Source organism: Cynocephalus volans, chromosome 10, assembly GCF_027409185.1.
Source record: "Cynocephalus volans isolate mCynVol1 chromosome 10, mCynVol1.pri, whole genome shotgun sequence".
Lineage (NCBI taxonomy): Eukaryota > Metazoa > Chordata > Mammalia > Dermoptera > Cynocephalidae > Cynocephalus > Cynocephalus volans.
In genome coordinates, this window is record NC_084469.1 from 130,280,877 (window position 1) to 130,293,636 (window position 12,760).

General features: G+C 40.3%; 1 protein-coding gene across 1 annotated transcript; it reads left to right on the forward strand.

The window, feature by feature from the left end:
- Positions 1-1,152: 1,152 nt before the first annotated feature.
- Positions 1,153-11,482, forward strand: PSMD7 (proteasome 26S subunit, non-ATPase 7). The gene is made up of 7 exons (XM_063111275.1): positions 1,153-1,323; positions 3,712-3,803; positions 4,660-4,752; positions 5,457-5,554; positions 6,114-6,194; positions 9,520-9,611; positions 10,487-11,482. The coding sequence occupies exons 1-7, from the start codon at positions 1,250-1,252 to the stop codon at positions 10,929-10,931; spliced, it is 975 nt and encodes a 324-aa protein (XP_062967345.1). The 5' UTR covers positions 1,153-1,249; the 3' UTR covers positions 10,932-11,482.
- The last annotated feature ends 1,278 nt before the right edge of the window (positions 11,483-12,760 follow it).

The window sequence follows — 12,760 nt, forward strand, 5'->3', positions numbered from 1 at the left end:
AATAAAGACAACATTGAGCTTCCCTTTAACTAATTATGAATAATAACGACTACATCCTGCCATTACTTTTTCATGGGTACAGCAGAAAAACTGAACAGAAGGCCAAGTTGCAGATAGAAGACACGGATATTTTCCATACAGAACACATTAAAAATACTGGCTGCGTTAAAGTCACTCTACCATTGCTGGGCCAAACTCAGTCTAATCTTTGATAATGTTTTTCACTACCCACAGCTAAGAATGCAACGGAGATTTGCGTGTCCCCCGACATTTAGAGATCAGGAGTCTACCTTAAAAGAATATGAAGCCAAGAGGTTAAGAAAATCCTCTGGTGATGTAGGGAAAGTAAAAGTTGGTTAAAGACTGGACAAACAATAAGTAAATAATCCGAGTTACTGAAGTATTGTTTTTGTTTACAGAAACAGCAACTTAAGAACAAAATATATACCTAGATGAATTTTAATGTAATTTTCCTTCTTCTGCAAATAATCTTATGTCCTTGTCTCCTACATTTCCCCTTTTAGTCTTCTCTTTTCTCTTTCCTAGCTAAATATAGCCTTCCATTTTTTCTTCGACCCTCACGTAAGTTTCGATTTGAAAAGCAACCTCTATGGTCTTGTTTGCAAGCCCTAGTTACACAGTCAAAGACAGATGGAAACCTGCAGGTTGCCACGTTTATTATCTGCAAAGAGTCCACACTGAAGATAAAGGAGAAATTCCCAGACAATAAAAAGGATAAGTGAGATAAATTACCACATATACACTGAAAGCGTAATAAGTTCCTCTAAGAAAACTTGGAAGATTTTGACTTGATGCAAAGCTGAACATTTTCTGGGTGTTGGATATATAAGTTGTTGCTATTCATTTTTTTTCTGAGTGTTTTTTCTATATTGTTCAAAGTAGGGGTGAACTGGAAGGAACTAAGGTGAAAAACCGCTGCAGGACCAATACCAGGAGGTCAAGCTTTATCAACATCCAGTGTCCCCCTAGCACTGAAGTCCAGGGCAATACAAGGCGACGATCCAGGGAGGCTCCGCCTTTCCCCGACCCCTTCCCCTTCCCAAGATGGCGGCCGTGGCGACAGTCGGGCACGCCGCGCGAGGTACTCTGGGAGCGGAAGAAGGCTGCCGCGCGGCGACCGCCGAACCGGAAGGGGAGGAGCTGGGCTAGGGGGAGCTGCTGGAGTCGCTGTCGCTGCGAGTGTTTGCGGGTCGTAGGGAGCCGGACCTGGCGGGTGGGGTGTGTCGCGATGCCGGAGCTGGCGGTGCAGAAGGTGGTGGTGCACCCGTTGGTGCTGCTCAGTGTGGTGGATCATTTCAACCGGTGAGCGGGCGGCGCGGGGCGGCCTAGCGGGGCGGGCGGCGCCGCCGCTGCTGAGTCACGGGCACGCTGGGGATGGCGCGGCGGCCGCAGGAGGGCTGGGGACTCAGATCGGGCAGCAGGCGGCCCTGACTTGTCGATGGGTCCAGACCAGCCTCGGCCCACGAAGCGGGAGTCGCCCAGCATTGCGCCGCCGCCGCCACTCCGGGCCTGGGCCGCCTGTTCCTTTTACCGAAGTCTGGATGATGCCAAAATGTGGGGGGCAAGCTTCAGTCGGCCCTGACCCCCGCCCTGGGCTCGTGCCGATCTGTCACCTTGTCCGCCCCTTTTCACCAGAAAGACTCGGTTCCTCGTAAGAAGCGCTTCAGGCTCGCGCTTCTGTGCTCTGAATGCTGTCACTGAAATTTTGGTCTCAGCGCCCCGAAGGGCTTCCCGGATGTGCAGTGGTTTAGCCCGTGAAAGTTTGTAGTGGGAATCTGATTTGACAATTGCTTAAAATATAGATAAGGTGTCAGTTTTCTTTAAAAAAAAAAAAAAAAAACGAGACCAACTGGAGAGTTGAACATGAATTAATGAGGTGAGAAAACATCCCACAGATCAACTGGAAGGCTTGTTGTTTGAGGGTGTTCTTTCTCCACCCCTTGCTTGTTTGCGAAATGTTCATCCTGCTCGACCTGTTGCACGTGTTCTTAAGTTTTACAAGATAATTACTTGAATTGGCAAATGTAAAGACCCAGTTGGGAGCATCTGCTATAAAGTCATAGTTGCTGAGTGCCTATTGTCTTGCAACTTGCTTTGTACACGTAATTCAACCAGAGCCAAAAACAAACTCAAGACTCCCCGTGAGGTTTAGAGTCCCCAGTTCAGTTTCTTTGCTTTGTCGGGAGCTCAGCCTAACAGGATATGTAGACTCTACTATGCAGTAATTACTATTTTTCTCCCATGGGATGCTAGAGGTGCTCGATGGAGCAGGCACCATTTCAGTTCTATTCAAATCTTGTTTAAGAGCATAGTTCAGGCAGACACTGCTGGCTGCTGTGTCCGATAACAAATATAGGGTTTTAAAAAACACAAATGGACGTTTGTAGACGAAAAGTCAAGTCCATGAGCTGTGGAGGTTTTCTCTGAAGTGTTGAAACTCAATGCTTGAAGTGTTTGAAATTCATTTCCAAAAAAAAAATCAGAGCCACCAGGAATACAGAATCCTTGACTTTGTTTGATCTAAATCCTAAATTTAGTAAGTATTCATAGATTTGCTAAACTGTTTTTTAAGAAAAATACTACAGTGAAACCAGTGTGAAACTAACTACTGTTAAGGAAATGTAGTTCATTTCACAGTGGCTTTTGTCTTTCCTTAGCATAGAGCTGTATGGTTTCTGTATCTCATATTTGCTAATAGCTAAATAATTATTAATCTTTTTTGTTTGTTTGTTTTGTTTTTTAATTTTATTTTGTCAATATACAATGTGGTTGATTATTGTGGTCCATTACTGAAACCTCCCTCCCAACAATCTCCTTTCTGTTTGCTTGTCATAATAATTATTCTTCTTGAAGACCAGTGAATATGTAAGTGAAATACTTGTAGCTACTTAGCAGAAAATTCCTGAGGTTTCAAAAGGAGATAGAAATTGTGAAGTAAAATATTTCCCACTCATTCAGCCCTCTCTCCTCTTAGTGTGTGTGATTAGTCACCAGCTCACTTATGACTTCTGCCTAATAAGCCCAATCAGAAGCCGCAGATGGCACACTCATGCCTCTGGGTTGAGTTTCTGAGCCCCTAGACTTTACAAAGAATAAATTACCTCTGGTGGGGCTTGTAGACATGGAGCAGATGTTCCAGAGAAGAATTGGCAACCCAAAAGCCAGGCCATAAAACTGGTTCTACTCTAGCATCTTTACCCCTGAAAAGATTTGAGGATAGAGAAGATGGGGAAAGTTTAAAGGAGAAAGGAAAGCTGCAAATGAAAAAGTAAAGGTAGCATAACTTAAATGAGTTTTTCAAACACCAACTGAGTAATATTTTTAAACCCTAAGATTTGGGGAGTTTTCATTTTCTCCATTTTAAATTTCTAGAAATTTGGGATTTTTCCATGCATGCATTACTTTGCAGTCAGTGGTAAGTAAAAACTGCCAGTGTACATTAGTATAATGTTCATGAATTACCCCTTATATTTAATATCAAGAACTAACCTAAGCCTATTACATTTGTTTAGCTAGATTAGTTCCCAGGTAAACTAAATTGTATAAGCCTATTACATTTGTTTAGGTAGATTAGTTCCCAGGTAAACTAAATTGTATCTGCACTATTGATATTTCCCATTGAGTATCTAATTGTTGGGTCCACATATCTGTGCATTCTTATCCAGACTGACCATCTGTTCTCTCATTCAGAATCGGCAAAGTCGGAAACCAGAAGCGCGTTGTTGGTGTGCTTTTGGGGTCATGGCAAAAGAAAGTCCTTGATGTATCCAACAGTTTTGCAGGTAAAAGACAAATTTTACATTTTTATGAGCATGGTTAAAATGTCTATTTACTTTTGAAAAATAAACATTTGTTACCATTTTTTACTACAGTCTAAAGATTCTATTTTAGCTTTGCTGATGTACAGAAAAAAGCCTAAAGTCTACTCACTAGGTCAGACAGTAAATATTTTAAACTTGCAGGCCATGTGGTCTCCATTGCAACTGTTCATTTCTGCTGTTGTAGTGCAAAAGCAGCTCTAAACGCTTTGTAAACAAGTGAGTGTGGCTGTATTACAGCAAAACTTTATACAGACAGGTAGCCACTGTGGTTTGTCAACCCCTGCACTAAACTATTTAACTGTGGTTATGGGTAGGGCAAAGGGAGAGATGGGGAACTTTACCCTTTACTCTGTATCATGAATTTTTACAAGGATGCATCTATGTATTACTTTTATGATAAAAGCAACAAAAACAAAGAGCAAAATAATTGTTGGTATGACCCCTTGGACTAGAGGTCACTGACTCATTGTCTAAACGGACCAGCCACTAACGTAATTTGCCAAATGGGAAATATCAGTACATGATGGGACTTCTAGCAAACTGAAGAGCATGTGTCCTTTTAAAAGGAGGCAGCCCCTATCTGCCAGTAATTGCTAGATCTTCCGCATTTTTTTAAGGAAAGCTGGAAATTTGGATTTTTATATGAACTCTCCTAATTTTTAATGAGGGCAATTTTTTAAAAAAAATTATTACTACTATATTGGACACATCAAACACATAAGTAAATCAGATCTGGCCTAGGGACCCCTACTTGTGACCTGTGGTTTAGATTCTATCCAGGACCCTAAACTAGAGCTTACATTTTTTTTCTCTTTAGTCCCTTTTGATGAAGACGATAAGGATGAGTCTGTCTGGTTTTTAGACCATGACTATTTGGAAAACATGTACGGGATGTTCAAGAAGGTCAACGGTACGTCCTGATTTTCTAAGGTGTTAGAGCATGGCGTTGATTTACGGGGGTGTGTGTGTGACTTTTTTTTTTTTTTTCTCTATTCCCTTTTCTTTAATGTCAATGGGCCATTGGTTTGTCTAGACTTAAGTAAGACTAGTGGTAGTAGAGGAATGAAGTAGAATAAATAAGAAATGAGTAGCAATTTAAGGCCAGGTAAATCACCTAGGTTTGGGTGAGGCAGGAGCTAGCCCTCTGATTATAGCAGAAAAGTGGAGAACTATCAAAGAATATTTACCTGCCCCTAGAGCTTTAGTACCACCGGGGTAAATATCTCTATCACGGGTACTGTTTTCATTGTATTTCATCACAGCAACCACATTGCTTGGAAATGTTTATAACTGCAACACTCACAGTTACTGTTTATGTGACATGAACTTGCATTTGTTTATATATCACCTTGGAATTTTCCTCTAGTTGTTTCATGTATGACTGGTCTCCTAAACTAGTCTGGGATATAGATGTCTGTGGATTTTTCCCACACTGCTTATTTTCTGAGAATTCTGCTTTTGAGTTTTAGATTTCATAACTGTCAGGTTTAAAATAGATGTCTGAAATTTTCAAAAAGGTAGAGGACATAACTGCTAATGTTCTTATCCTTTTTGAGAGAGTTGTATAGATTTTCATGAAACATTAAAACCCACTAATTTTTTTTTCCTTCCCAGCCAGAGAAAGAATAGTTGGGTGGTACCACACAGGCCCTAAACTACACAAGAATGACATTGCCATCAATGAACTCATGAAAAGATACTGCCCTAACTCAGTAAGTGCTCTCTATTTTTTAAACTCTTGAATGATATTCTTTGCTAGATAAGATACATCCTAGTAAGAGCTTTCTTTGAGCAGCAAATCAGTTCACTGCTTTTCTTTATAAGTTTGTTGTATTAATACGTAGTATTCTATGTATCATGCTGTCATCTAATGTATTTAGGAAATAACACCTGCTAGTTGCTAAGTATGTGAGTTATCTTAATCCTATCAGGGACTATATAGATCCTCTTTACAAATGAGAAAACTGAGGTTCAAATGGCTAGTAAGGTCTGGTAAATGGTGGGCCTGGGATTGAAATTTTAGCTCTCCTGACTTTAATTTTCTTGTATTTAATAACCACACTGTGCTTCGTCCCATCTTGTTAATGTAGGGGAGTAAAGAGCAGAGCAAGTGGGATCATTTGAAATATAAACTCATTTTTGCTGAAAATTCTGGCTCATTTCTGATCAAATGAATAAAATAGCTTTAGTAACCGTCATCAGAAGAATGGCTGAAGTCATCCCTTTTGTGTCAAGTGTGAGGTAGTTTGCTAAGATGTGTTTCTCTGCCAGGTATTGGTCATTATTGATGTGAAGCCAAAGGACCTGGGACTGCCCACAGAGGCATATATTTCCGTGGAAGAAGTTCATGATGTAAGTCATCTGGCTATGAGCCTAAGAGATTAGATTTGCTACTTATTAGGTGATTGTTTATTTCCATTTTCAAGTCCAACAAATCCTTTATCTCTCTATAACAAGAAGGTAGTAGGTTTCTGTTAACAGTTTGATCTTAAGGTTTTTTTCCCCCTTGACTTTTTGAATCATCAAATTTCAGAAATAGAGAAGACTATAGAAGTCTAAGGTTCCCCTTTTACAAATGAAATTGAGGCCCAAAGTAGTCAAATGTTTGCCCAGAAACGTTCCCAGCAAAACAAATGCAGAGCCTGGTGAGCTTGGCTTTAACCTAATGCAACATCTGCTCTTGAGCCTCCTCTGTGCCAGTATTCTTTGGTCCTTGAAGATTTTCAGTCCCTGTAGACTAGGTCACAGGTTTTCAAATACAGTCATACACCACATCGTGATATTTTAGTCAGTGATAGTCAATGACCAACTACATATGTGGCAGTGGTCCCATAAAATTATAATGGAGCTGAAAAATTCCTATCTCCTGGTGACGTGGTAGCCATCATAATGTCATAGCAAAACTCATGACTCACGTGTTTGTGGTGATGCTGGTATAAACAAACCTACCACAGAATACATCAAGGAGGAGTGCCCAGCTTACCCATGGGTGTCCCTCCCAAAGGTAGCTCAGACCTTTAATGTAGAAACCCAAGCATTTGACACATTAGGTCTTACCCCAAGTGAAAGAGTTGTTTACTTTAGAATTCTTGAATTGTAAAATGATTCTCACCGATCCCCATAGCAGAATAATAGTTAATAACAGCTAACACTCACTGAGTGCTTGCTGAGTGCCAGGCACAATCCCTTCCTATAGTTTAATTTTCATAACTTTGTGAGGTGGTATTGTAATCTCCATTTAATAGATGAGAAAAGTGAGGCACAAAGAGACTTAGTAATATAATCAGAGGGCCCACGCTCATACAACTAGTGGCCAGTGTAAATAACAGGAAAATGTACTGCTGTTCCCTTTCCTAATATACTTTCACACGACAACAAAGTCGCCTAACAGCACATTTCTCAGAACATATACCTGTCATCAAGCATCACATAACTGTAGAGTAAGAGTTGCCAAGAGCTAGATGGCAAGACCCATCTGTATGATCATTTGACACCTGAATGCTCAGCTCTGCCGTCTCCAGTATGTGCTGTGTGCTTTGCTACCTTGTGCTTTGAGCATAAAAGTGAAGAGCTGCTAGAATATAGATTTTCTCTATTTCCAGGAAAGTTAAACTCAAGTTCTAGGATAGAACTTGATGTAAAAATGTATATATGTGTGTGTATTTTGTCATGAGCATAAGATATTTGTATTTAGGGTATCCACGAAAGAGCTCAATCTTAAATTTTCAAAGTCAAAAGTTTGAGGGAAGGATTAAAGTCTGCTTTTGGATTTAATATGCACTATTTTTCCTTACATTCAGTTTTAAAATTCGGAAAAGGATATTTTAGGCTAGCTCCCTGCAAATATTCTTTGCAGTGAGCCCAATCCTCCTATTTTTCTTTTGCCTGGTTACCAGGGAGCTTAGATCTAAACTTATTACCTAGGAGGGGTGACAATCAGCTCTGAATCTGATGAATATTCATAATCAATAAAAAAATTTTTTTTAATGAATTTATTATCTAGTCACAGTAAAGCTTTCATCCCTGGTCTTGACCCAGTTGTTTCCAGTTAATTTTTACCCTGCCTCTTTAGGAAAGGAATTAAGAGGTTGTGTGTGAAGATACTTTTTAGTAGGGGATAAAGGGGATGTAGGGGTCATGTTATAAGGTGAAACAATAGAAGAATTAGTACCTGAAAAGGCTTGCTGTGAAGTCCTACAAGATTGTTAGAGGCTCTGACCATCCTACCATCCAAAGCAAAGAAGAGAATGCCTCTTGCAGGATTCACATGATCCTAAATAAAATAACACCAACTAATGTTTATAGCACCTAGTATAAGTTGAGTGACTTGCCCAATGTCTTACAGCTCCCTTGTTACATATGTGGCAGAGCCAGAATTTGAACCCTAAAAGCCTAGCTACAGAGCCTGTGCTCTCGCTTCTATGCCATCCTGCATTGTAGACATTTTTACACAGTTTACAGTAGATGTACAACCTTCTGGCACTAGGTCTGAGAAAAGTGTCTCCTGGGGCCCATCAGGAAGTCAGTAGGTGATACCAGTGTACCACATCCCCCAAAGGACCCTTTGATTAATTCAGATCACCAGAAAGCCAGTTACTCTAATTGCATTATTTTGGCAGTCTGGTATCATTCAATCAAAGGAATCAATGGTTAAAAGTCATACTTTCTGGCATGAGCTTTAAGTACAGGTACTCTGTATATTGTCCATTCTAGAAAGAACTATGTACAGTTATGTGCCACATAATGTTTCAGTCAACCATGGACCACATATATGACTGTCATCCCATAAGGTTATAAAGGCTATACTGTGTAGTAGGTTACACCAGCTAGGTTTGTGAGTACCCTCTATGGTGTTCACACAGTGATAAAATCACGTAACGATGCATTTCTCAGAACGTATCCCTGGCATTAAACAATTGTATTAGTCTGTTTCTGTTGCTCATAACAAAATATCTAGAACTGGGTAATTTGTAAGAAAATGACGTTTATTGCTTACAGTTTTGGAGACTGGGAAGTCCAAAGTCCAGGGAACACATCTGATGAGGGTCTTTTTAGGCTTTACAACAACACAGGGATCTCACATGGCAGAAAGTGGCAGAGCAGAGAGAGAGAGTTCCTTATGCACTCTCCTTTTAAAGCCCTAGAGCCATGCCTAGGACCACCATTAAACCATTCAGTATGGCAAGGTCCTCACAATCCAGTCACCTCTTCAAGGCCCCACCCTTCAATTACCATAATAGGATTTCCCATCCTCAGCAGTTATAGTAGAAATTAAGTTTTGGGGAGACATTCATCCCAAGAAAGCAATGTATGACTATACTTTAGAAATCAACCTGAGACTTCCCTAAGTGTCTATCCCCAGTGTAGGCTTGAAGGAATATAAAGGTCTTTCTTTAAAAAGTTTTTTTTTCCTCAGAAAACAATTTTATGGCCCCTACAACATAGCAGTGAGCTAATAATGTCGCAGCAGACTTCATCACTGAGCATTGCCACAGTGATTTTAGCTTTGAAGGCTGAGCTTTCAAAGCAAACCTTACCCACCCCCTTGCCGTGGAAAACTCTCAGTAATGCACCCATGTAATGAGCTGACTTAAAGCAGAAGACTCAAGGTGTGAAAAGGAACAAATACCAGTTTGTTGTAAGTAAATAACTATAGTTAAGTCTCCTCCTTTCCCAGGATGGAACTCCAACCTCAAAAACATTTGAGCATGTGACCAGTGAAATTGGAGCAGAGGAAGCTGAGGAAGTTGGAGTCGAACACTTGTTACGGTGAGACCTTAGTACAGCATCAAAATCCTCGGCTGCCCAAGAGGCTGTACGGTGTGAGGAAGAGATCCGTATTCATATCCGGATCGGGTATGGAGACCTGGGCCTGGTCCTGGCCATTTGCTAACAGTTCTCTAATTCTGAACAAATCACTGTCCCTTTCTGGACCTTTGTTTTCTTATCTATAAATTGAGGTGGTTGGACTAGATCATCTCGAAAGTATTACGATTTATAACTTTGTGGACAGCACACTTTGTCTGGAATGTAATGCTGCGTGTGACAGGAACAGATGTGGGTAGTAATGCAGGCCTGCTCTCTTCACTGGGTGTCATTTCCAACAAATGTAGTTGTTTTCTGCAGAGAATCATCTTGGGATGGATTTTGTTTTAAATCCTCTAGCTATATAATCCTTATTTGAAAAAGTCAGTTTTTATGAGCCAATGAGGTTCCTTCCACTTCCAAAAATTACCACGGACTGATTTAAGCTTCTCAAAACATCCTACAGACTCAGGTGGAAAAAAATGTTATCCTTTTTAGGAACAGAGAAGCCAAGGTAGAGTATTTCATAGTTACCCAGAAAGTTATTGGCAGATCTAAACTATTGGCCCATATAGTCTTTCTTTTTCTTTCAAGTGAAAATAGTTTCATTTCTGCACTCTCTTATAATCATCTTCTGGAAAACATCCTGTAATAAAATATCTGCCCCCAAATGAAAACAAAATTAAGGTAATTTGTACTCAAATCTTTGTCAAATGAAGAAGAAACATTTTTCTTTTGCCCTCACTACAAAGCTGGGTGTTTTCTTAGATTGTGAGAATTTTATGTGAGAATATGGTGAGCTGATGCTTTTTCCTGCCCATTCTTGTGGATTATTACAGAGACATCAAAGACACTACCGTGGGCACTCTTTCCCAGAGGATCACAAACCAAGTCCATGGTTTGAAGGGACTGAACTCCAAGCTTCTGGATATCAGGAGCTACTTGGAAAAAGTGGCCACAGGCAAGCTGCCCATAAATCACCAGATCATCTACCAGCTGCAGGACGTCTTCAACCTGCTGCCAGACGTCAGCCTGCAGGAGTTTGTCAAGGCCTTTTACCTGAAGACCAATGACCAGATGGTGGTGGTGTACTTGGCCTCATTGATCCGTTCCGTGGTCGCCCTACATAACCTCATTAACAACAAGATTGCCAACCGAGATGCAGAGAAGAAAGAAGGGCAGGAAAAAGAAGAGAGCAAAAAGGATAGGAAGGACGACAAAGAGAAAGATAAAGATAAAGAAAAGAGTGATGTAAAGAAAGAAGAAAAAAAAGAGAAAAAGTGAAACATGTAGCTTTTTTAATTTGTAAATTAAAATATTATAAACTAAATCAGTGTGCCGCTGGAGGGTTCTTTTTCACTGTAAGTGCTTGTTAAAAAGCTGTCGTGCTGAGAGCTCTGCCTCCGGTCAGTCTTGCTGTGGCGTTACATGGAAGTGAGTGGATAGAGGGACTGGTCTCGAACCTACACTGCAGCGCGAGCTGCTCTGAGTTGGGAGTATGATAGTCAGCTCAGGCCTCAGATGGTGTGAGAAAAGTGAAGAGAAGTCAACATTTTTGGTACCCTTCATTCTTTTGTCTATTAAACCAGGAGTTGAATTTCCCCATCTTGAAAGACTCTTGGGGTCTGTTTCTGGTAATTTACAAAATTGCAAAATGGAATGCATGAATTCCATATGTTCTCTGCCTCATAACACCTTGAGTTCTGACCCTTCTGAACTCTGCTGAGAATACCACACAAGGTTTTGGACCCGAAGCTCTGGCATTCTCAGGGCGTGGGATCCAGCTCCATATATTGTTTACCTTCAAAGACACGATTAAATGGCTTGGTTTTTAAGTCTGTGTTCTAGTCGTTTTTGACTTTGGGAATAGCAATCTGTTACTTTAAAGACAATCTTTAATTGAAGTTGCATTAAATTAGAACTCTTTTGGACTTAGTATCTTTCATGAAAGAGAGTCTCATTCCTTTAAATAAAAACAGGCAGCCTGCTATAGGGAGGAGAGCTCTCCACCGAGCCCAGAAGACATGGGTTCTAGTTTGTGCCCCAGATTCCTCATCTGTAAGGCGGCAGGTTGAAATAGATCATCTCAGAAGCCCCTAGAACAGTTTTTCAAAAGGAACATATTGATTTACCACTGCAGCAGGTCCTAAGTACATTGGACCATAAGGTTAACAGGGATGTTCAGAAGAATGGAACAAAGTTTCCCAAAAGTGAGTACGCAATGCTCCTAGTGCAACAAATAAGGTACTTAATCATTTGATAAACAGGATTCACTTGGCTATTAATTTCTTGAGCAGTTAGAACCTTCTTAAGAATTCTCTAATGCTCCATATGGATTGTCGGTGTTCAAAGATTTAAGAAAATGGCAGAAAATGTAAGTCAATTGAATTATAACCACTTCATGAGGTTATAATGCCCCAAAGTGATCAGAAGCATCATTTTATAGATCTGCCAAAGGCTAGTTAGTGGAAATTTGGGGGTTGATAGTAAAATGTAAAACTGAGCTTTTATTCTACATAAATAGGAGCATGCCCATATTGGGAGTCACTTTAAGTTTATTAAGATTCTGAAATAAAAAGGAAAGGTAAAGAAATTACAGAGAAAAAATTTTACTTACCTATTTCAGCAGTCAAAAGTGAGATGGTTGCATCTAACTGAATAAGGAAATTTGAAATACGTAGTTTAAATCTTGAGATGTAAAACCACAGGAGTATTGAAGCTTTTGAGATTTGGTTGCCATGTTTTAGGACAGGCTGATGTGAGAGGGAACCTGGACCATTAAATTTCTCCAGGGATGGGAAAGAGCAAGACACTGACATGGGAAAAGAGCTGGGATGCAGTGGTTTTGAGGCTTTAGGCAGTGGGAATGTGAAGAGTCATCCTAAGGACTGGGTCCTGTGCTTAACGGTCAGGGGCAAGTGCACTCCTGAATAATATATTTGGACTTCAGGGGCTTTCCCTGTGCCCAGTGAAATAGGACAATGCCACAGGCTTTAAGTTTGTCACAGTTTAATTAATAGGAATGTTTACTGAGCATCTAAGAACATGGGAATACCCAGACCTTATTATATTTATTAGTTTGACCCACATATGGGCAAAATTGACTTCTTCCC